Here is a 23615-nt window from a genome sequence, read left to right as displayed (position 1 = left end):
TGGGTGAATGAGGCCTGCGAGTTCCTGCTTCGATAGCAGCACACTAATACAGCATTAAACCACACAAATAACATGGTCATTTCCTTACGATAAGCCAGCAGGCAGGAGAATATCACTCCCGAGCCATGTTAACACCATTTACCTTATTTATACCTTTATTTCTTGAAGCTTTACTGCAGGACAGGGACTATTCAGCATCGCAGCCCGACAGCAACGCCTTGCAGCGCATGGAAACGAATACCCCCGTAAAAACAAGCCTAAAAGCAATGAAACCATCTGGATTTCCCCTGTGCTACACAGCAGGGATGGCTTTCACCTTCCCTGCAAGGGAGAAACGGCTCCGTCGCTGTGATCAAGCCAACAACGGTGCGGTAAGGTATCGATAAAGCATCACAGCAAAGGTGTTATCGGTGCCACCGGAATTACCTGACCCGAATCCTTAATTCCAGGGCCAGGAGACACTGTTATGAGCAAACACAGCGCTGCCTGTGCGAGTTTCCCATGGGAAAGGCTGGATTTACCCCCCGACACGCCATTCCTCAGGCACACAACCACCGGGCCGGCTTTAAGCGACAAAACCGAGCAGAACAACGTGAGGAAAGGGAAGGGATGGGAAAATCACCGCGGTTCCCTTCGGTGCCACCCCCGTCCCGGCTCCCCCCGCAGCATTCACCTTTACAGGCCTTTAGTGGCGGCTTTCCCCTCAGCCCCCGCAGGATGAGGCCGCGGGAGCCGGGGTCCCCACACCCGCTTCAGGCCCTGCGGCTCCCCCGCTCCCCTCACACCAGCTCCATCTTGGCCTCCGCCCGCGGCCCGGGCCCGCCGCGGCCCAGCCGCAGCCCCGCATCCCCGCCGCGCTCACCTGCGGCCCGCCGGGGGGTGTGGGGGGGGCCGGGCAGCCCCGGGCTGGGGGCGGCTCCTCGGGCTGGGCCCCGGTGGCGGCGCCGCTTCCCTCAGCCCGAGCCGCCGCCGCCGCCGCTTCACACCGGAGCGGGACCCGGCGACGCGCACGGCGCGGAGGGAGGGGGGCGGAGCCGGCGCAGCGCGCATGCGCACCGCGGCACGCAACGGCGCTGTCGTCGCCCCCCTCCGCCGGGTGCGTGAGCGTGCGGGGGGAGAGAGGGCGGTGAAAGGAGAGGCGTGAGCGGCAAAAACGGAGCTTCCCTGACCGGGAATCGAACCCGGGCCGCGGCGGTGAGAGCGCCGAATCCTAACCACTAGACCACCAGGGAGCGACAGGAGCCGCTGCTGCTCGCTGCAGTTCGGGTACTGCCGCCGGGGCTGAGCAGGAGATGTGGAGCCTGTAGAAGGGATGGGGATGGGGATGCAGGGGGGCTACGGCAAGAGGGTCCTGGGGGCTGCAGTGGGGCTGGTGGTGATGCAGAGGTGATGGGAGGATGCTAGGAGGATGCAGAGTTTATGGGAGGATGCTGGGAGGATGCAGAGGTGATAGGGGCACTGCAGAGGGGCTGCAGAAGGGATGGGGATGCAGGGGGGCTGTGGGAAAAGGGTCCTGGGGGCTGCAGTGGGGCTGGGGGTGATGCAGAGGTGGTGGGAGGATGCTGGGAGGATGCAGAGGTGATGGGGGGACTGCAGAGGGGCTGCAGAAGGGATGGGGAGAGCTGCAGAGGGTTTGGGGGGCTGCAGAGGGTGAGGGTGGGTTGGGGCACCAGCACATCACCTTTGGGCTGCAGCGCAGGGTGTTTGCTGCCTTTCCAGATGGTGTCTGGGTGCTCAGGGGGTGCTCAGCTTTAGGCCCCTGAGTCTGTTTTTCCCAGATGCTCACGTTTCCTGGCACTCCTGCCTGCTCCCTGGGGAACGCTGCCGTTTCCCACCATGGCTGAAAACCCCATTTCCCCCTATGCAGCGTGTCCTGGAGCCACTGACCCCGGTGCTGGTGTGGGAACGCTGCCCAGGCCCCGCAGCTCACCCTGGGAGCGGGACCCCCTCCAAACAGCTCCAATGGCTTTCCCGTCCCTGCCTCTGACTCATGGCCTGAAGAAACAAATGAATGCCATTTACCAACAGCATCATCAACATTCATCACCCATCACCTCCCTTGGCTGCTGAGGCCCCATCCCCAGCTCTGGAGGACGCTCGGTACCTGTTCCCCTCCAAAGCACCATCTGTGGATCCCCAGCACAGAGCCTGCACCCAAGAAGTGATGCTGAGCCCACCACAGCACCCATAGGCCAGCCCTGGCTGCTTGCACCCACAAGGATGCAGGGAGCGTTGATGGCTTTGCCCCCAGGCAGCTCCCTCAAACCAGGCATCATCCTTACTCTACACACAGAGCAACCAGAGCTCTGCTGGCCTCTCTCCCTGCCCCTGTGGATTTAACAGCAGCTCCCAACCCCATACAGCTCCATACATCCACCACTCCCCTGCATCCTGCTGCTTAAAGCAGTAGCGACTGCCAGAGCTTCCAGGAAACCCATTCCCTGAGGCATCACAGCATCAACCCGAGCCCCAGCTGCCAAGGTTACTGCTGCGACCCCAGTCCCACGCTCCAGGCGCCATGGGGAAGCAGGAAAGGCAGCAGTGGTGATAGGGGCTTGGAGCTGCCCAGCCTGAGCACAGGTATGGATGGGGAAGCAGCTAGCATCCAGCATCAACATCAGACCGCGTTTAGTGCATCCCTTCCCTAGAAAGCATCCAGAGCCAAGCTGGAGGATGGAGTATTTGAGTTCCTTCTCACCTCAAGCTGCTGCCCACAGTTACTTGCCTCTCTGGAGGATGGAGTATTTGAGTTCCTTCTCACCTCAAGCTGCTGCCTGCAGTTATTTGCCTGACGCACTCCTAACGCACAGCCGGGAGCAGAGTGCTGTGAGACGGAACAAGACAGGCACGTTCACCCCCTTTTCTCCCAAAGGAATGCTTTATTGACAAGTTTCCTCAATCTTTATCTAGAAACAGTTCAACACCCAAACCCAGCAGGCCCGGTTCCACTCCTCGCAGGGGAGCAGCACTGAATCCACCTCCCACCAGCACATCCACCTCCCTCCAGGCTTCCATCCTGCATCCCCGGGGCTGCAGAGGGTGGGGGAAACAGATTAAACACAGGTGAAGTGTCAAAACTTGCTTCTCGAGAGGGTCAGAGGGGGTTCAGTCCCCCCGGGGTGATAAACCACTACCGCTATGCAGATATGTACATCAACAAGCCTAAAGACCTGAGTAAGTCCCACTTCGCCTCTAAGGCACAGAATTGCTCACTCTAGGTATTTCTACATGGAGGCACCTTGCCTACAATGAGATCAGGCCTCTAGAAGAAAACTCGGGTATTATTCAGCTCCTGAGCAAGGAAGCTGGATATGAACAGAGCAAAAACATCCCAGCACTGCTTGAGCTCCATCCCTCTATGCCAGTGCTGGAAAGTGAGATGAGAGCTGGGGCTTTCAACTGGAAAACCCATCCCATCGTGGTGGGAGGTACCAGGAGGAGCCCTCAGAGTCCTCCAACAGCATCCAGAGGGCTAGAGACAGCCTTTGTAACCAGCAGCCTCCAGCAATTCCTCTTCCAAGAGCAAAGGCATCGGCTGAGAAGGGAGAAGCAAGTTTCATACACTCAGCAAAACGGAGTGCACTGAGGAGCTTAACACAAGAACTGGCTGCTAAGCACGCTGCTAGTGTAATTCCAGTGCTCAACATCCAGCTTTATTCCCCTTGCAGTCTTCTCTATAGAAATAAAACCGTGAACAAGGAAAGCAGGTGGTGATGTAAGGCTTGCGAGGCAGGCTGAGGCCAAGGGAGCGGGTCCCTAACACGATGCCAAAGCTGATGGAGTTGGGTTGGGGTTTTTTTTTTGCCTTTTAAGTTTTATTTCTTTAAAGATGTGTTGCATTTAAAAATAAAGGGTTTGAGTTTCGTTAAAGCTCGAGCATTAGTGTAACAACGAGGCAGCTGCTGGGGGAAGTTTCCCTTATGAGAGCCCAGAAAAGAACCCAACTCTTGACCCCACGACTCCAGTGAGAGCTGAGCGAGCAGTAACAGGAGAAGCCTGGGAGCTCTGAGGAGCTGTGTGACACAACCAGAAGCTGAAGCTAAGCTACCCATGCGCTTGGCTTCTCCAGTGACTGCCCTCCTCACGCTGCAAGTGACATCAGACATGGGGAAAACTGGTTTGATGGAAGCCAAGCAGCATTTCTGAGCTACTCTATGGAAACGGCGCCGTCCCCGCTCTCCCAAAAGGACGGGGGGGATGCGCTTCACCTACAAACCTTAGTGTAAAATAGGATTTGTGTACAAAACTCAGCGTTCGCTTTACTCGACCCGGATCCAGCAGCAGTGTCCAGCAATGAACAAGGATGGATCTCTCCAAACCAGCGCTCAGCCCCTTCGTGGAGGCGCGTGTGTTGGGAAGGGTTGGGAAGGAGGAGGTGGCTCGGAGTCGTGCAAAGCCACATCACGGGTCTAGAAGGGAGCGTTGTCCTGTGGAGGTTGATCCCCAGCTCCCGAGGGGGAGTGGAGGCCATCGGTGCTGTTTTCCCTGCTGCCCACCATTCTGGACTGAAAGGAGAGGAGAGAGTCAGCACAAGGAGAAAGCAGCACCGAGAACATCAAGCCGCTTCCCCCCTGGCCAAGGTCACCTTCTTGAGCAAAGACTTCACATATCTGAGAGGCCATTTGCATGAATAGAAGGAAAACATTGCAGAAATTAAGGGTTCACCCTCTGGGTTTGCAAGGCAAAGCACATGGTTACCTTTATGGTCCCAACTCTATCTTCAAATGACTTGAAGGTTGCAGAATTCCTTAAAGAAAGGAGATGGGGGAAAAAAAGAATAAATCAGAACAAGTCACTTCTTCATCAAATCACACTGCATGAATGGCTCTGGCCATTCCCATGCAGGGACAAGAGAACACAGAGCATCCCCAGCTCCATCCAGAGCATCCCCCCCAGCTCCACTCAGCCTTGGGCACAAACCTCAGGCACACCACATACAGACTCCAAAGGAGAACACTTATGCCACTGCTCAACATGGAAGGAAACAAGAAGAGAAGGGATGCATGGTATGTTGAGAACAACCTCTTGGTTTTACAGGTTTCCAACTAAAAGCAAACTGTCTTAAATAATGGAAAGGAAAAGCTGGAAAGGGGTTAAAACACAGCTTGCAGTTCCCCGTATTCCATCCCATGGGCAGGAAGGGGAAGGTCCATACGCCTGTACCTATGGGCAGTCTTATTACTACAGGAGTGATTGTTTGCATCAGGAAAAGCCCATAAAACTCAATGTAATAAATTAATCAGAGGATTCCATACCTCAAGCACAGAAAACCAGGTCAGTGGTTTGACAACCCAACAGATTGCTTTGTTTGTGACCAGTTCCAGGGCAGTGCTCAGTAGGGAGCATTATGGATCAGGCAATTACTCATCCAGAGCTGCTCTCCCCAGGCCAGGCTGCAGGAGCCTCATCTCCGTTATTTCTGTTCCAAAGAACCCCTTTGTATTTGCACCCATAAAATAACCTCCATCCCTCTGGAATGAGGATGAACAGAGAGAGGGGTTCTGTGAGCCTCATCCAGCCCTGGCTCATGTTTGTCCTGCAAGGAGATCACCACCTAAAGCACCTCAAGGGCACATTGAGAAGGATGCTGAGCTTCCAGACTGGAGACAGAGGCTGAGTTTGGATTCATCTTGGTATCCACAGTGACCATGGCACATGTTGTGAGGGCAGGACTAACCCCTGCCCTTCAGGGACCTTCTGGAAGCTGGGAATTCCAAGCAGACTTCGGTCCAGTGACACCACTGCACTTAGTGCAAGGGGCCAATAGCCATAGAGAAGAGATTGGGTAAAAACCCGCTCAACCTGCAGGATGCGGTTACCCCGTATCAAGTGGGGTTTGCTTTCAAAGGGAACCAGCTGTAAAACCAGATGGAAACCCCAGTAACGACAGACTCAGCTGCACTCTCCCACCAATCCCACTCTGGAAACACAGGAGTTGCTACGTTACCTCATGGCTGGCATACTGATGGAGTGGCGGATGGAGTAACTGCTGCTCGGAAGCATTAGAGGAAGGAGGGAAAAGTTAAATGACAGATGTAGGGTGACAGGGCCCAAAAGCAGGTTCTGAAGCACTTTCTGTCCACACACAGGCTGCTGGGGACAACCCAAGGGGTAAAATCCAGCCCTTTCTTCCCTTCTTTGCAACCCAGAGCTTCGTTTTCCAGACACAGGGCAGCAAGCATGAGTATTTAACTGCCAACCACAGCAGTGATACAAAAGTCAGTGACAGAGCACTGGTTTGTGGTAGCTTTCTCAACCTGTGTCACAAGTGCAGGCAAACTGAAACCATCAGCATCCCCTTTAACGCCTGCGAGGGGCTGGCACAGAACCAACTGCTCTTTTCTGAGCCTGGAAGAGAACCTTACCTAAAGGAATTGGAGAAGGGGTGAGCCCTGCAGGAAGCCATCGGCAGCAGAGGGGAAAAGGAAGCAACAGTGAGACACTTGTGCAGAGCGAAACACTCCATGCAAGGGCATGGTCACAGGACCACAGGACAGCAAGGTGAGCTGCCCAGGAGGAAACCTCTCCAAACACATCACAGGAACAGGCAAAACACCAACTGCTTCTCATTGACTCAAGCCAAGATAAGTTGTTTTCCAGAGAACAACACCAACACCTACAGCAGCTCAAGAGCTGCGGTGCTGGCGAGGGGAAGGGCTGAGTGTACAAAGGCCAACACTGCCCCTATCCCATGGCATTGCTGTCATTGATTTTATGCTTTTCAGAGCACGTTTGCCTAAATGGAAGGGTTTACCAAGGAATAAACACACCTCCCACCCCCATTTCCCCCATGGGATCTCACACAAAGACAGCATTGCTAGGGACCTTCTGGTCAAGAACTTGTGTAACTGGAACCTGCACTGGATACCTGCATGTTACCTTGCCAAGCCTGCAGATGCCAAAGCGACAGCTCAGAGAACACATTGCAGTCTAATAAGGATAAGGAGTATCTGGATAAAAGGTGTCATATTGACTCCATAACCTGGTTGCCCACTTTTAGGTATGAAGGCAAACTATTCCCCACCAGGTTACCACATTTCCATGTGTGATTTTGCAGTGCAGTAGCAGCTCTCTAGTCCAAAATAACAGACCAAGGCTTCCTACTTCTCCTAGTACAATCAGCAGGATGCTCTAAAGGAGCTTTTCCTACCAGGAGCAGTGTTTGATTCCCCTTAAATGTAGTTTGTCTCTGCAGGAGGAAGCAGTCGTGTTAATCTGGAGCTGAAGTACTTGGCAAGGAGCACAAGGGCTTTTCCTGACAGGCAGAGCAAAGATGTTCAGCTTTGTGGTCCCATCTCCCCAAGCACCCACATCGGCTCTTTGGCAAGGCAGGCTCCCTGAAATGCTGTCTTTTTATGTGAAATAAGTTAACTTTCCACTTCCTTTGCTGAAAGGAGAACGCAGATAACACTCATCCATGCACCGTGCTACTCTGTATGCAATACCACAAGCACCGCTTGGTTTGTTCGGTATCTTGGCTTCCACCTGGCAGTAACCCTTCTTCTTCCATAAGGATTTAAAGTGGACATACATTCAGGAATTTGGGGCTGAGGCGACCATTTCCTACTGGGTTTGCTTGTAGTGGAACACACAGCAGCAGACTCCAGGCAACACAAAGTGTATCAGTGGAAGCAAACCCACAAACAAGGTCTTCTCCACAAGAAGAGAACACTTCCCATTGTGCAGTTTACTGGGCTCAGTAAAGTGCAGGGACAGAATGTCCAGAAGCCAAATTACTTCTTAACTGTAAGTGGAGATAGCAGAAAAAGCTGAATTGGCCAAGATTTGGTAACATCCCACCCACTAATGAAGCTCCTTTTTCTCCCCTCCGGGCAATCTAATACAGCAACAGCACTAATGCAGTTACACATTAACTTCACAGTGTCTCCTTGCAATCTGCACCTACAGCACTTAAAATCATCTTGACCAGAACACAGCAACCCTGCAGGTTTAACCCAGGGACACATTACTTGTATTTAACAGCATTTTGCTCCAAGGATTTTTAATGGAATTATGACTACGCCTTCCTTGCATTTATCAACCGGTGAAGGCTGACTAAACAAGGAAATCCCTTCTGTTATCTCCACACTTCCAGTGATGGAAAATAAAGCTGCTTTATGAGTGAATGTGTAGTGCAAGAAGAAAACAGAGTACAGAAACAGAGGTTGCAGTGTAGGCTGTGAGGACTGGAACAGAGATTCTCTGCACACAGAGACCATCTCCATTCGGTCAGAGAAGTGATCACCACACAACAGACTTCACTCCTCATCAGCTCTGAGCACACATCAGAACACCAGAGTTTCACCTGTAAGGGTAGGAAGTGGGGTAGTGCCTGCAGCAACTTGTGCTCAGAGTTAAACCTTACTCAGAATCAGGAATATCAAGGCATGAGTGCAGCACAGGGGACAGAAGTCTGCTCATATGCACACAGAGAAACTGAAAGGAACAAAGCCTCATTACTGTGTTCCCACACACATACAAAGCTGAGATAACTTTGGCAGGGATCCCCAGGCGATAAGGCAGAAGCTGCCTTTGTTTCCCAACACATCACCTAAGGTATCAGCTATAAAAAGGAATGCAGATGTTTAAACTGGTGATTAATGCTGAGCTCCAAAGGCCTGCCTTGTCTGTAGGGCTGCTGATGACACAGGCAGTTGCCACCGTGACCATGTCAGGCCACCAGGAGCCCTCCTCACTCAGCCATGCCCATAGCTGCGTGGTGACCTGTGTTGTCCCAGTCAGAAGGCAACAGGGAGGACCAAGCCTGTTGGAAACTGCTTCTTCTGACGGCAACGCTGGTTCAGGACTTCCCCATCTGGTCCCAAAAGCACAGTTCTCACCCCACAGCAGCCTGACCAGACCACAGAGATCAGGCACAAAATGACTTCACTTACTGGTACAGCAAAATGAGTTACAGCCTCATCTTGCTCCAGTATCTGTACTCTACTGTGATTACATGTAAATCCCCCCTTTCCAGCAGACGAGGTAGTTTCCAGGAAAGGAAAGTTCAGCCTTGCATAGTGGGAAGGGCAGGAAGCCAGCTTGGCCTCTGCCACATTCAGAGAAGTGAGCTACTGAAAACACCAAGAACAGCCTGCAGGAACACAGTAAATAACTCACTGAGGACAGAACTACAATAAATCAGCACTGTGTGATCAGAGGCCAACAAGTTCTTACCACTTGGATACTCCCAGCCACAGCGGAATGGGAAATTCCCTACAAAGAACAACAGCTACCCATTCAGTGCAAGGGCTGGTACATTACATTAAACACAAGCTCTAAGGAATACTTCCTTTGTAACCTAGATGTGTTGGGTACTCAGAATTAGCTCTTAATCCCAAGAAAGGTGCTCTGGATGTTGCCATCAAGCACTTCAATGTCTGAAGATCAGGTAAATCACTCATTTAACCTTCAACTTTGTCCAGCTGAGGTCTCCATGCAGCTTCCCTTCTCCAGGCTGAACAGCCCCAATGTTCTCAGCCTGTCTCCATATGAGAGGTGCTCCAGCCCCTGATCATGCTCATGGCCTCCTCTGGACTTGTTCCAACAGCTCCATGTCCTTCTGATGTTGAGGACACCAGAACTGCACACAATGCTACAAGTGAGGCTCACAAGAGCAGAGTAGAGGGGCAGGATCACCTCCTTCAACCTGCTGGTCATGCCCCTTTTGATGCAGCCCAGGATGAAGTTCTTAATGTTGTCATGATATTCTGCATCTATATCTTCAAACAAACATGACAGAACTGTGCCTGGAAGGCACACTGCCCTTCTCTGCAGAAACACAGGGGGCTTGCAACTGCATCAAAGGAAGCCTTTGCCTCATTTTAAAGCACAACAAAGCACAGGAGAGATGAACCTCTTCTAATCCTAAACAGTAAGACTCCATAATCCAGGAACAGTGTTAAAGGTCAGCTTTAATGCTTGTTTCTTCCATATGATGTAAAAGCTGCAGTGAAACCATATGACAGTCAAAGGGGGAAGGCTGCTGAAAACAGTCAGTTCTCCTAAGCAAGATCAAACTTAAATGCCTTAGAACAGGTTTTATCCCATCAACGAGTCTTTCATAAGCACTTAATGCGTTCTGAGCTATGTAATACAGGGCCACACAGCAGAAGGTAGTCCCTCAGCAGCACTGTGCTGCCAACTAAGCAGAAAACAAGGTGAAAAGCCCTGTTATTGTCTAAAGTCTCGTTACTGTTTGAAACCAAGATCAAAGCACCAAAGGCCAGCACAGAAATCTTACCTCATGTCACCAAGTTTCCTGCTGATAACAGAGCCTACGTTGGACAGGGCTGCTGAAGTCTTCTGGCCTGCCTGGGAAAGGGTTTCCTGGGTCTTCTTGTAACTAAACAGAAGCAAAAGCAAATCATATATTGAACCAACGAGGAGCATTTGGAAGCAAAAAGCATCCCCCCCATTTTGAAACAGGAGCCCATATTAAAGGGGAGAAGCCAGGTTAGTGAGCAGCCCTGACTGCACTGAAAGAGCCTCTTCCAGCCTTGGCTATGTCTTAAAGAGTGCAGGATTAACCTCTCCATACATTCACTTCACCATTTGGACCTGACGTTCTTAAATCTGATAAGCATTCGCAAAGAAAACCCCAAACCCAATCTTCCATGTGGAAATCCTAATACCATGGCATCATATCCCAGTTGCTCTACTACTACCTTTTGGTCACCTTGAGAAAATAAGTCTGGGAAGCTATTCCATAATAGCCTTGCAGGCTTGAAGAAGGTGCAGTGCTTGTTGTAGCGTTAGCTTATAGAGGAAAGAGGCAGGATTGCTGTAAAGAAATGCAGGAATCAGCATTATCTCTACAACTGCAGGTTAGAAGTAAATGGGTAGAGAAGTTTCCCATCAGTTACCATTAACCACAGTACATAAGAGATCTGACAGCCTGTATTTGCGAGCTGATTACATCAGAGTCTGTAGCAGAGCTGGAGAAGACAGACACTTGAGAACCTTCGTGTCCTTCAGGTGGGACTGATCTTGGAGCCACTTTCATGCACTCATCTCTCTAAGCTATTCCCCAGTTAGTGACCGACAGCTACATTAATGGCATTCCTCAAGTTATTTCCTAACCCGAGCCTTGTTTTTCATGAGCTCAACAACTGAAGCCAAGTTTTCTCATTCCCAATCTTTCATCTTGAGGTTATTTTCTTTGCCTGACTGCGATGTTTAGGAGAAGGGCACCACAAACAGCCCAGTGTTCTCTCTCATGCCTGAGCTCCCAAGGCTAAAAGCACCGTGATAAGAGGCTGATTTAGCTGCACCTTATTCTCTCCAGACAGCAGCACAGGAGAGAGCAGCTGAATGGGGTTCAAGCAATACCAATCACAGCATGTTAGTCTGTGGGGGTTTTATGTTTAAGCCCACAACCAAGCGTTTCTGAATCAAGAATGTACATAAGACTCATACAGAACAGGGCAAAACCACATCAGCTTCACCTTCCTTCTCCCTGCTCCTGAAACCTACACATTTTGCTGAGCAATTCTTCTTGAATCAGGGCCTCCAGAATTACCCCAACAGCAAGGCCTCAATACTGCTTCTCCACAGCACAATCTTGTGCAAGCAGTTACCTCTGGTCAACTTAGAAGTGAACTGGTCAGCATCAACGCCGCTTGCTCTTACACAGGTCTTCCTACTGCACTGTGTTTGAACCCCAGGACTAAAGCTGCTTTGGAAGAGGAGGATCTCAGGCTCAATCCCTGCCTTTAGCACTCAGGCTCCTCCCCAGCTGAGTCCTGTCATGGGATTTGATTTACAGCTGCACAACAAACACTGAAGACCTCATGCTCACTGAAGCCTTGATGCTACCCCTGCTTGGCACTCAGCTCTGAGATGAGCACTGAGCACCAGAGCAGCAATGAGGACACCACCAGACCATGCATACACTGCACACTTCCAGGTATTATGTCTGGCTTCAGCAGATAAAGAGCAAAGATTTCCCAACTGTATTTTCCACCCTTGACAGCAGTGTTCTGAAGATAACTGAAGATCTGACACTCAAGTGCTGCTCCTTTATGATGCCAGCACGGCTGCTTGTGCTGACAGGGAAATGTAGATCAAGGAAACGATCCAGCTGAAATACACACTTGGAAGAACACAAAAGAGCAGCAGGCAGATCAGCCCAGCAGCCTAGTGCTGCATCCACAGCTCCCCACCACACACCCACACCTCCATCCCTGCAATGCAGGAGGCAGAGCCAGGGGAGTGCAGCTGAGAAGCTCTTTAACCCAGAACTGCCACCAGACACACGTGTGGAATTGTGCCTGCGACAACAGGGAGCTGATTATACAAGGCTTTAATACAACTTAACTGCACCCAGCCCTGACCTAGAAGTCACAAGAGCTCTCCTGCAAGTGACAGGGATGGGATTGCCATGGCTTTAAATTCACACTCCCCCAGCATCAGAACAAAGCACAATAATCCAGATGTGGGAGTAATAAATGTAAGCTCTGCTTTGCTAACAGGCAACTGGCTCAGCAGAAGCCACAGAACTGATCTCTCCCTGGTGATGTTCATCCTGTGGTATCGACACATTTCATAGACCTATAAACCTTGATAGGAAGAAGCCAGACCTGAACCCTCCTTTATGCATTAGTACCAGTTTCCTCTCACTTGCTCTTCTCCAGCCAACACCATTTGTGTTCTCTGGCCAGGTACACAAACCCCTTCAGTCATCCTGTGTCCTGGCTATGATGAAACTGGAGCTGGGGGGCAGCCTGGGCTGATTCGTGTCAGAGGACAAGCCTGTGGCCAGGAATGGCAACGGACCAGGAAATGCAGCAGTGCACCAAAGCAGCAACAGGTCACGAGTCAGAGCCAGTCCCAGTTCAGTCACTTCTAATGCAGAGAAGCCCCAAAACAGGAAAGAGTATGCATTTGCATAAAAAACCCTGTAAAACATAAAACCTCATCCTTGGACTTTTTGAACTCCTCACATTTACTGAGCTTTAGATAAAAGAGGTAGAAACTGTTTTCTGAAGCCTTCCTTCGATCCACCTCACCTCTCCATTTTAACCAGCATCTACCTTACTAACATGAACTGTCACTGTCTAGTGCCAAAGCAAGCAGGAAAACTGGTGTGCCACAGCTATTGAGGCCTCAAAGTGCTCACAAAAGCACGCTTCCTCCACATTCTGGCACCTATTAACTACAAGGAAACAGAACCAGAAGGTTTCCACTCTAAGAGGCACACCCAGGCAGGAACTCTGATTAGACACTGCTGGAGTCAGTCTCACTGTCAGCAAGCACAAAACCCAAGGTCATTCCAGTTAGCGAGTGAAACAGTGACAATTTACACCTCCTTCATCTAGGAAACATACAGGGAACGCTGGAACTAAGACCTGCATACTTGAAAGCTTTATTCTGATACCCCTACTTTTTATCTCTGCTCATCTTTCAGCTGTCTTAGGAAGAAAAGCTCCTATTCACCCGCGGTGCCAAGAACAGACCAGCTCAAAGGGCTGAATTTCATACAGAGAACAGGAAAAGCTGGCTTGCCTCAGACCTACCTTCCATGGTTTAAATCAGTTCAGAAAACAACACTATCTACCTGCTCCCCCTGCAGAGGGCTGTGCCATGTACTGCGGGGAAGATGCAGTGAGAAGGACAAAGGCCAAGTTCCATGATTTAGTCCAGATGAGAATTTAATCCCAGGCATTGACTAAAAGCACAGCTAAGAGACCTCAGCCAAGAAACCTTCACAGCCAACAAATGGAGTGGAACTGCTGTGAGGTTTAAGCTGTTCAAGTCCATTTGGGGCCCCAACATGACAGAACAGCTGCTCTGGACACCACAGCTCTATTTGTTCTCATCAGGTAGCACAGCTAAAGGAGAAGCTCGTGCTCCCTGCAAAGCACACAGAGGGTAAAACAAGAGGTCAGTCTGGCTATTCCATAGCTCATCAGCTGAAGATACAAGGTGTGACACGCAGGTCTCAGCTACCCAGTGGTTTCCCTACCTACATGGACCACAAGGACATCACTCAAGCACTGACCTGAGGAAAAGCTCCCTCTCCCTGAAGAGGCATTTACTGGGTTAAAGAAAGCAAAAGCTAGAAGAGATAGATGTTTACACAGATCTAGTCAAAGCAGAGGCCTTGGAGCAGGGGCACAGAGCTGTTAGGGGCAGCAGACTGTCATGAAAGCAGTTGTTAACACTCAAGGTTAAGACACTCACGCTTCTGATTGAGTTAATTTCTCATTCCAGTCCTCCAGTGTGCTGCTGGCTGAAAGATATCTACAAACACAATGGGGGTTAGACACAGAGCCAAGGTCACTACAGATGCTGCTTCTGACACTTGCCACATCATGACTGTCTCTTTACACTCGCATTATCACAAGCTCCACTTCTCCAGCAACAGCTTCCCCCCTTCTGTGCTACAGCCAGAAGGAAAAGAGCTGCTGTTCGAGGCAGGGAGACACCAAAGCCCCAGTTTCTTTCTTATTTAAGCACATCCAAACACAGCAGAGAAAGGAAGCCTGCAGCTCAGAGGTGTCAGGAACTGAAAGACTCCGCATCTCCTGCTCCCTCCCTACATGCTGCTGGCAGTGAGGTATCACAAGCACAGAGCAGCAAACTGAGCACAAGGCCAAAGAAATCTGTCTGCTGCACCCAAAGCTGCAGTTTACTGATAGAGAGTGACCTGGACAAACAGCTAAACTTCGTTTCATTATCTTTAGACATCATGTTTCCCTACATCCAAACCAGCACGGTGCCAGAATTATCACTGGAGGTACAGAACTAACTCGAGTACTACAGAAAGTGCCTGCTACCAGCTCAGGCAACACTCAGAAGAGCTCAGAGTGACTTATTACAGGCAGCTCACATCACCCACAAGTGTAACTCTCCCCAGTTAGATCACTGCCATCTTGCCTAGTGATGGGATGCTCCCAGTCCATGTGTTCCTTAGTTAAATAATCATCTCCTTCAGCACAAGACATAGAAGGGAGAGAACCTTCAGAGCAGGAAACATTCAAGGGCTCCCTTACAGGAGGAATCATGTCTAACATTAACAGAGGTCTAACATATTTAAACAGAAGCAGCCAGATGCTCTTCATCTGCATTTGCCACCTGCTTGTACATACAGACTAAAACTGATGGCTTTCTGGTGTTGACATCAGCAGAGGTCCATCTGCATCAGTGCAGAAGAGCCATTGTGTGGTGGCTTTCCAAAGTGAGCAGATAGATTTGCATTTGCACAGCCCCTAATTCCAGCTACAGATAAATGCCTTCAGGCACCATCTCTCCCAGGTGGCTGTACAGAAAGGCGATAACCACACTGATTCCTACTAGAATGATGAGAAATGATTTCACATTAAAGATGAGGTTCACTAATAAGGCACATAGCAGCAGTTGAACCTTCAGTACTAAGGGGAAATTGGGGTTGATTTCTGTCATCCCCCCCCCTTTTGTTTTTACATGATGTGGTCTGGTAACTGATTGGAATTTTTCTTCTGCAATAGCAAGCCCATGAGAGGGATGATGGCAGTAACACTGACTCATCTCCTCTGCAATGGAGGGATGCTTACAGCCAGAAGCCAGGCATGCTGCTAGGAACAGCCCTGCCTCACAAGCCCCCAGCTCCCACTGAACCCCTGAGGCCTGTGACAAGTGGCAGCAGCGAGGGGGGAGTTGCTGAGGAGCCCGAGGCACTCACAAGTCAGACTGTGTCACTTTGTCATTCCACTCTCCAAGTTTCTCAGATGTTTTCACATAACTAGAAACAGAAAGTGTTGATGAATATGATTTGAATATTCATTTCTTTAAGACGACGACACAGATTTCAGTTACAAAGGAACAACAGAAATGTAGGGGGGAAAATGAGGGAAAGGGAGAGAATAAACAGGGAGAGGAACAGCTCAATGATGTGCTGGGCAGCAGCACTGTCAGTAGCTACAAGTTCCACACTGTGTGTAACTCCACATTCCAGTTAAGTTACACAAGGCTTTTTAGACTGAACAGTAACTCCATGGGCACTGTGAGTCCCTGACACTCAGGCACAACTGCAGGGTCACAGCAGGGTTCTTTCAGCACTGTCAAGCACTGCAGTAATTGTGCCCTTACTGCCTGCTCAGGGTCAGTCTCATTTCACACCTTCTTTAGGCAGAGATGACTGTGTAACACACTGATATGACAGGGGTTTTTCCCTAGGAAGTGCAGGCTTTTGATTTCAAGCTGTTTGACTCAGGAAAGAGCTTCTGAGCACTGGAGCTTTGAAACTCCTTGCTTCTCTTTGAGCCTGGGTTCAGAACAGGGGAGCAGCTGAAGACACCTCAAACAACGGGCAGAAAATGGGCAAACAGGACTGTTCAGTGGTGAGCTGGATCTCTAACATCATGGGAAAGGGCATCCAGCACCAGTTTATCCCAATCACAGATAGGAGAGTTCTGTTTACACTGACATAAAGACACTGACTTTAAAGATTTATTGCTCTTAAGTGCCTTTTGCTGCAGAACAAAAGCCTCCAGTTGCTTGGAAGAGCCCTGGAATGTGCTGCTGGGAAATCATTAGGAAAGAGTCACTTTTAAATACACAGGCATCACAGCAACACTTACGCATTGGAGACTTGGACATCGTGCCAGCTTTTAGACAAGTTTTGCTTGAGCCCATCCAGGGGAGTCAAACCCAGCTTCCTCTTTAGCTCTCCACAGTGCCTCTCCTTAGCAGCCAGAACCTGCCTGAGAGTGCCGATCTCTTCTTCAACCTTAGGGAAAAGGAGAGGTTGGATTTAAAGCACAGCTTAGTAAAACTCTCAAACCTGAGCCAACTTCCTACCTCCCTCAAAGCCGAGGTTAAAGAACTGGGAGGAATGTCATGTACACACAGCACAATTCCACTGAACACGAATGGTGGTGGAGCGGGAGCCTTCAACTGGGAAAGCATCCATGGAAGCCCCTGCACTGGCACCCAGATTAACAGAACTTATTCCTAGTGCTATTGTCATTTCAACAGCAGATAAAAACCTGTTGCCAAACCTTATTAATGAAGGTTTCTGGTTCATGACTCTTTGCCTCTCATTACAGCAAAGAGCTTTTCCTCAGAGATCTCCCTTATGTCTTCACAGTATTCCAGAGCTGCTCCCAGGTAGAGAGGCTTCAGTTCTCCTTTAACAGATGCATATGAGCCCTCAGAGCTGCCAGCTTCCCCCTTGCCAATACTTGCAAGTCAGAGCCCCACCAGGAGCTCCTCGGGTGCTACAGAACAACTGCAGCTACACTTCAGATGGAGATTATAAACTGCCCTTTAAGCCCCCAAAGGGGGCTGAGGTTTAGGCTGTTACATTACAAACTCAGCTCTTCAAAAGCACAAAGACACCATAAATAGTTACCTATGCATGTAATAGATATCTAAGAGAAAAAGGTAGAAGAGGGGGCCATATCAAGTGCTCCACTGTCTTGGCTTCCTAAAGAAAAACAAGTTTCTTTTTTGCATAGTGCTTCCCCCAAGTGTTTTCTGCCTTCAAACGGAGCTCAAAGCTCAGAGCATCCAAAGCCCCTTATTTCCTCAGAGCTCTAAATTCAGCCACCCTGGAAACGAGCACACAAGCCACGGCCCCCTTTGAAGCCTCTGCCAGCTTTGTGCTCTTCAGCAATCAGCCGAGAGGCGCAAGGGTTTAACTCAAGCGTTTAACCCCGGACCCCTGCTCCTGGGGCTCGGGTTTGCTCCTTCCCAGCACGGCAGCCCCACGGCCCCCGCTCCCAAACAGGCGTTACCTTGGCGAGCTCAGACCTCAGCTCCTCCTCTTCAGCCAGGGTGAGCCCTTCGGGTGCAGCGGCTCTGGCCGAGGCGCCGCTATCCACGGGTACGTCCGTCATGGTATCGGCCAGCAGACCTTTGTTGGGAGAGTTAAGGTTGATATCTGCCACAGACAAGGAGCAGAGGGCACACGGAGTAAGCAGCCAGCAAGCAGCGATGCAAACCTGAGCAGCGCGGCGGGGAAAGCGAAGGGAGGGAGAGAGAGAAAGAGGAAGAGAAAGCTCCGGCGGGGTTTCCTCCGCCAGCATCCAGCAGCAGCACCGCGCACCACAACAGCTCCTCCGCCCCGCACCGGGCAGCGGAACACCCGCAGGGCCCACGCCAGAGCCCGCTGGGACAAGCCCGGACGGGAAACGAACCGGGGAAGGCGGAGGGACCCGGGGGAGGGCAGACGAGCCGGCAGCGCCATCCGTAGGCCCCTGTACGAGGAGGAGGTGCCCACAAGGCCCAATTCCCCCCTCACGGAACCCCCGGTGCCGGCCTCCTCGTCCATAGCATCAACCCGCGGCTCCCACCCCGGGCCCATCGCACCCACCGGGGCCGTGTCCCCGCTTCTCATAGAGGGCCCAACCCGGGTACCCCCCTCGGCCCACGGAACCCGGACCCGGTGCCTCCCGTACCCTGACTCGCGTTCTCCATCGCGGAGTCCGGCCCCGTCCTCCCGCGGCCGCCACCTCCTCCCCTCCTATGACGTAGCCAGCGCCGCGCCACTTCCGCCGAGGAGGGGCGCAGGAAGATGACGTCACCGGCGCGTTGCCACGGCAACAGCACCACGTGCCGCCGCCTGCCCGCGGCCCTTCACCGGAAGCGGGGGTGACGTCACGGGGGTGCCGTAGCGCGGGCGGACGGAGGGGGCAGCACCGGTACAGGCCTGAACCGGGACCGGGAGCTTGCTGATGAACCCGTTAATTAACACCGGTAATTAGCACCGGTAATGAACCCGTTAATTAACCCGTTAATAAACCCGGTAATTAGCACCGGTAATGAATCCGTTAATTAACCCCTTAATAAACCCGTTAATTAACACCGATAATTAACCCGGTAATGAAACCGTTAATAAACCCGTTAATTAACACCGGTAATGAACCCGTTAATTAGCACCGGTAATGAGGCGGGCGGCTGGGCCGCGGCCCCGTTTGGGCTCCCGTGTAGACCCGACAGCCCTTGGAGCATTGCCCGGTACTTGCCGGGTGCACCCTAGGGTCGGTACCCGGTGCCGCTGCATCGGGGCTGGAGACAGAGCCCGGCTCCGGGGCTGCGGCTCCGCTCGCACCAGCTCCGTAACGCGCCTGGGTGAAACCCTGCGGGGCTGGAGCCTCCTCCCCGCTCCCCTCCGTTCCCGAGCCTTTTCCATGCGCGCATCCATGGGATCACGGAAGGGTTTGTGTTGAAGGGACCTTAAAGCCCCTCCGCTTCCAACCCCTGCCATGGGCCCGGACACCTTCCCTCTGGGTGCGGTGTGGAAAGGGAAGCGAATGGGGAATGGGAATGAGTTTAACGGAGCCATTCCCAACAGCGCATCCAGGCAGCACCCATGGGAATGCCCCTCCTAGGGCCCGTGCCCAGCGCCCGTGTTTGGTCTGGGGGGGGGGGGTGGTGGTTTTGGGGGGTTATTGCGGTGTTTGGAGCCCCAGCACGCGGCTCCTTTGGAAGTGGGGCTCAGGGGAAACCCGGGTGGGGTTTTCCAAGCTCACCAGAGCCTGATTCCTGCAACCCCGGCCCTGGGAGGCTGCAGCAGGAGCCGGGAATGCTGCGGCAGGCAGGGAGCTGCAGGGGGAAGCCCCATTGCCAAGTCCAGCCTGGCCGGGCAGGCAGGGATGGGGCTGGGGCTCCACCACCCTCCAAACCCACCGCCCCTGCACAGGCTCTGCATTAAGGGCATCGTGCTGCCAACTGCATCGTTCCCCATCCCAAGCCCTGGAAGGGTGTTAGGAAGCAGAATTCCTGTGTTTGGGAATGGGGCTGGGGAAAGGAAAATCCTCTTTGTTATTGCTTCTGTTCAAGGCTGCTCCTGGGCACTCATTGGGGGGCAGAATTCGCCTCCGCAGAGCCACTGCTTCCCCTTCTGCTGCCGTTTCGCTTCGTTTCCATTCCTAATCCAGCTCTGATCCCGATCCCGGCTCCCTTCCCTGACCCAGCCCTGCGGAGGTGGCAGGGAGGGAAGGGCCCAGCATTGCCAGGTGGGGAACGTCTCATCCGGGAGGCAACGGCATCTCCCTGTGCCCGGCATCGCTCCGGGGAGCTGTTCCCACAGAACACGTTGTTTCCCAGCCCTGGCAGAGCCAGAGCCATAAACCCCGGCTGTTTCCCAGCCAGGCAAGGAGGGAAGCAGCACCCATGGGTGCCCGCACCGGGATGCGGGGGAACAGGGATGATTCCCGGTCACCAGGCTCAGGCAGGCGCCGCCGCTCCGTGGCTCCGCTTGGAACCCGACACAGCCTGGGCTCTGTGCCCCCTTTCACAGCAAGCCCTGACCTAGATTCCCTGCTCCATGAAGCCGCCTGGGCTCTGCTCTCCCTGCGCCTGGAAAGGGCCCAGCGGAGCCGTGCTGGCTCCGGCCCCTGACGCCAGTGGCTGATGGAGGCTGATGGAGCCCAGTCTCATTGTGCCAAGGGCAATTCCCATGTCCAAGGTGCCGATGGAGCACTGGGAGGAGTGGCCGGTGGGGCTCTCTCTGCTCCCAGATGCAGTGGTGATGGTCCACGGCCAGCCTTTGGGCAGCTTCAGCCCAGAGCAGCATTGCTGAGCCCCAGGCATGAGCCATCCCATGGCCTGGGTGACACAGGGGGCACAGCATTGCCCAGGGATGCAGTGGTGGGAGCATGGCTGGGTGGGCTCCATAGAATTTCAGATTGGTTTGGGTAGAAGGGACCTTAAAGCTCATCCAGTTCCAACCCCCTGCCATGGGTAGGGGCACCTTCCACTAGAGCATCCCTCCATCTATCCATCCCTCTCTCCATCCATCCATCCATCCATTCATCCATCCATCCCTCTCTCTCTCTCTCCATCCCTTCATCCCTCCATCCATCTCTCCCTCCATCCCTCTCTCCCTCCATCCATCTCTCCCTCCATCCCTCCCTCCCTCCATCCATCCCTTCATCCCTCCATCCATCTCTTTCTCCTTCCATACCTCCCTCCATCCATCCATCCATCCATCCATTCATCCCTCCATCCACCCCTCCATCCCTTCCTCTCTCTCTCCCTCCCTCCCTCCCTCCCTCCCTCCATCCATCCATCCATCCCTCCATCCATCCATCCCTCCCTCCATCCCTTCCTCCCTCCCTCCATCCATCCATCCCTCCCTCCCTCTCTCCATCCATCCGTAGCTCCCCAGCAGAACCAGGCTGCACTTGGTATCAATCCCAACCCTGGTCATCAGTGGCAAATCCCACACCTAAGAGCAAGAAGCATCATTAAGCACCCTGTGCAGCCCCCCCACCCCATGCTCTCAGGACACAAAGGCAGCAGCAGGGAGCTGGGATCATTGTGGGGTCCCCCATGAGCATCCCTCCAGAGGCTGCCCCGTGTGCCCCAAGCCCCCTGTTCTGTTTCAGGTGGGATGGATCCTCTTTCCCCGGTGTTGCTGTTCCCCTTTCCGGTCCCCCACCACCCCCTGCGTGCTGCAGGACATCACCGCCCGCTTCCGCTTTTCCCCCAGCCCAAACCAGCCCCGGGCCCGCACTGGGGGCACTGGGAGGGGGGGGAGACGGGACACGGTTCCTCTTTCTGAGCCGCTGGAGGAGGTCCAGGGACTCTTCAATGGGGCTGAGCCCAGGGGACCTGGGTGCAGCTGTGGGGCTGTGGGGCACAGATGTCACCCGTGGCACCATGGGCTGGATCCGGAGCATCCTCTGTGGGATGCGGGCTCCATGCCTGGACCAACCCCACATCCCCACGTTGCTGCATCCCTGTGGATGCGGGGGGCTTGCTGTGGGTACAGGGATGGAGCAGCCGGGGGGGGCTGGGGTTCTGCATCCTGGGGATCCCCAAGGGGTTCCCACCTCGGTCCTGCTTTTCCCTGGTGAATTCCCAGCCAGCAGCTGGGCTTCCCCCCATACACACTCATCTCCCACTCCAAATCCCTTTGGGAGCCATGGGATTGATCCCAGCCAGGGAAGGGGCAGGTCGGGCTCTTCTCCATGACCAAGCAGCCTCCTCCTGCTTCCTGTGGGGCCAATTTCAGAGCCCCTCATTGCATCCCTCCCCCTGGAAACCGGTCCCTTGTTTTCTGCCTCATTATCCCGGCTCATTTGGATGCTCCCAGCTGGGAAGCTCCCTTTACACACCAGAGGTGCCAGCCACCAGCACTGCATCCCCAACCATCGGGCTTCCCTCCATCCCCTCCTCATCACCCCCTGAGCCTCTTATGCTGCTTGTTTCCACCCTCAGCACCAGGAATCCCCCCTGGGATTAAGCTGCTCCTCCCCACAGCAGAGCCCCACAGCAGCTCCCTGCTGCCCAGGAGCTCCATCCCCATGGCCAGGCCCATCCCAAAGGGATGCAGGGAGATTCCCATGGGGATGTGAGGGAAAGGCTGCGGTCCTGGGGGTTCCCCTGCACGCACAGGATGACGCGGGGACACGTGTGTGCTTGGGGCTGAGGGACCAGATCCCATCGTGGGATGTGGGAGGGAGCCGCATCCCATCCCATGGCCGGCTGGGACACAATGGATGCTTCCCAAGGGATAAAGGGCGCAAGAGCCGCTGCTCTCCCAGCGGCTGTGAGCGGCTTTGGGGCCTCAATGTGTGATGTCCTTGCTGGCACCCAGCGAGCCTGGGAGCTGGGGACGGATCCGGCCTCCATCCCTCCCTGCCCGGAAACAGGAGGGGCAGGAACCCTCCTCCTCCTCCCTGCTCCTGCCTCATTTTCCCTTGCCCTGCCCAGGGCTGCTCGGGGACCTGTTTCCCACCCTGCGAACCTCACCCTGGGCTGCATCCAGCACCATCTGCCGCTTGGAAAAACCCTGCTCCCTAAGCTGCCCTAATCCCTGAATCCCAGCACTCAGGGGGCAGCGAGGAGCACCCTCCCTACGGCATTCCCGGCTTTCCCCGTGGTGCTGGGAGCGGGTGGGCGCTGGGCAGGATCCGTCCTGCGCTGCCTGAAGGAGAGCAGAGGGAACGCAGGCACCGAAGGATGCTCGGGGCTTCCTCCTCCCTCCGCTCCTCTCCTGACCCCGGGGTCAGGAGGCAGCAAAGGGGCCGGACCCCGGGGACCGGGAGCGAGGGAAGGGGGGAGATGGAGGAGCCGAACCCCGCGGCTCAGGAAGCTGGGGGGGGGGATCCCCCCGCTCTTCCCAATGAGGAAGCGCAGGGGGGAGCTTCCCGGAGGATGCGGGGCGGGGGGGGGGGGGAGGCGCCGGACACAGCTGCACAACATCTGGCAGCCGCGTGGGCCCCCCCCCGGGACCAGCGGCACTTCCTGCCAGCGCTCTGCGGCCAGATGTGAGCCCGCTCCCCCCCGTCCTGCGGGATGGGATGTGCCCAGTGCCTGCTCCCAGTTCAGTCCCAGTTCAGTCCCAATTAGCCTCAATTCAGTCCCAGTTCAGCCCCAGTTCAGTCTCAGTTCAGTCCCAGTTCAGCCCCAGTTCAGTCTCAGTTCAGTCCCAGTCCAGTCCCAGTTCAGTCCCAGTTCAGTCTCAGATCAGTCCCAGTTCAGTCCCAGTCCAGTCCCAGTTCATTCTCAGTTCAGTCCCAATTCAGTATCAGTTCAGTCCCAATTAGCCCCAATTCAGTCCCAGTTCAGTCTCAATTCAGCCCCAGTTCAGCCTGAATTCAGTCCCAGTTCAGTCCCAGTTCAGTCTCAATTCAGCCCCAGTTCAGCCTGAATTCAGCCCCAGTTCAGTCCCAGTTCAG

General features: G+C 53.5%; 1 protein-coding gene and 1 non-coding gene across 18 annotated transcripts; both read right to left on the bottom strand.

Annotated features, from left to right (window-relative positions):
* Positions 1-1160: 1160 nt before the first annotated feature.
* Positions 1161-1232, bottom strand: TRNAE-CUC (transfer RNA glutamic acid (anticodon CUC)). The gene has a single exon. It is a non-coding gene; the product is annotated as a tRNA-Glu (tRNA).
* Positions 1233-4344: 3112 nt separating this feature from the next.
* TPD52L2 (TPD52 like 2) lies at positions 4345-18479 on the bottom strand. Of its 17 annotated transcripts, none has more exons than XM_061361445.1 (11): positions 18384-18479; positions 17721-17866; positions 16563-16711; positions 15665-15724; positions 14185-14244; positions 10244-10345; positions 9178-9216; positions 6366-6392; positions 5948-5989; positions 4699-4747; positions 4345-4505 (listed from the first exon to the last, which is right to left on the bottom strand). In XM_061361445.1, the coding sequence occupies exons 1-11, from the start codon at positions 18400-18402 to the stop codon at positions 4410-4412; spliced, it is 789 nt and encodes a 262-aa protein (XP_061217429.1). In that variant the 5' UTR covers positions 18403-18479; the 3' UTR covers positions 4345-4409. The 17 variants fall into 17 exon arrangements, with proteins under 17 accessions (XP_061217429.1, XP_061217430.1, XP_061217432.1 ...); XM_061361446.1 differs by having other exon boundaries at positions 17721-17839; XM_061361448.1 differs by lacking the exon at positions 5948-5989 and having other exon boundaries at positions 18384-18422.
* Between the last annotated feature and the right edge of the window lie 5136 nt (positions 18480-23615).

Source organism: Neopsephotus bourkii, unplaced genomic scaffold, assembly GCF_033783945.1.
Source record: "Neopsephotus bourkii isolate Nb327-2 ecotype Australia unplaced genomic scaffold, CSIRO-AGI_Nbou_v1 NB_1060, whole genome shotgun sequence".
Taxonomy (NCBI): domain Eukaryota; kingdom Metazoa; phylum Chordata; class Aves; order Psittaciformes; family Psittacidae; genus Neopsephotus; species Neopsephotus bourkii.
This window is presented reverse-complemented; position numbering and strand designations above follow the sequence as displayed.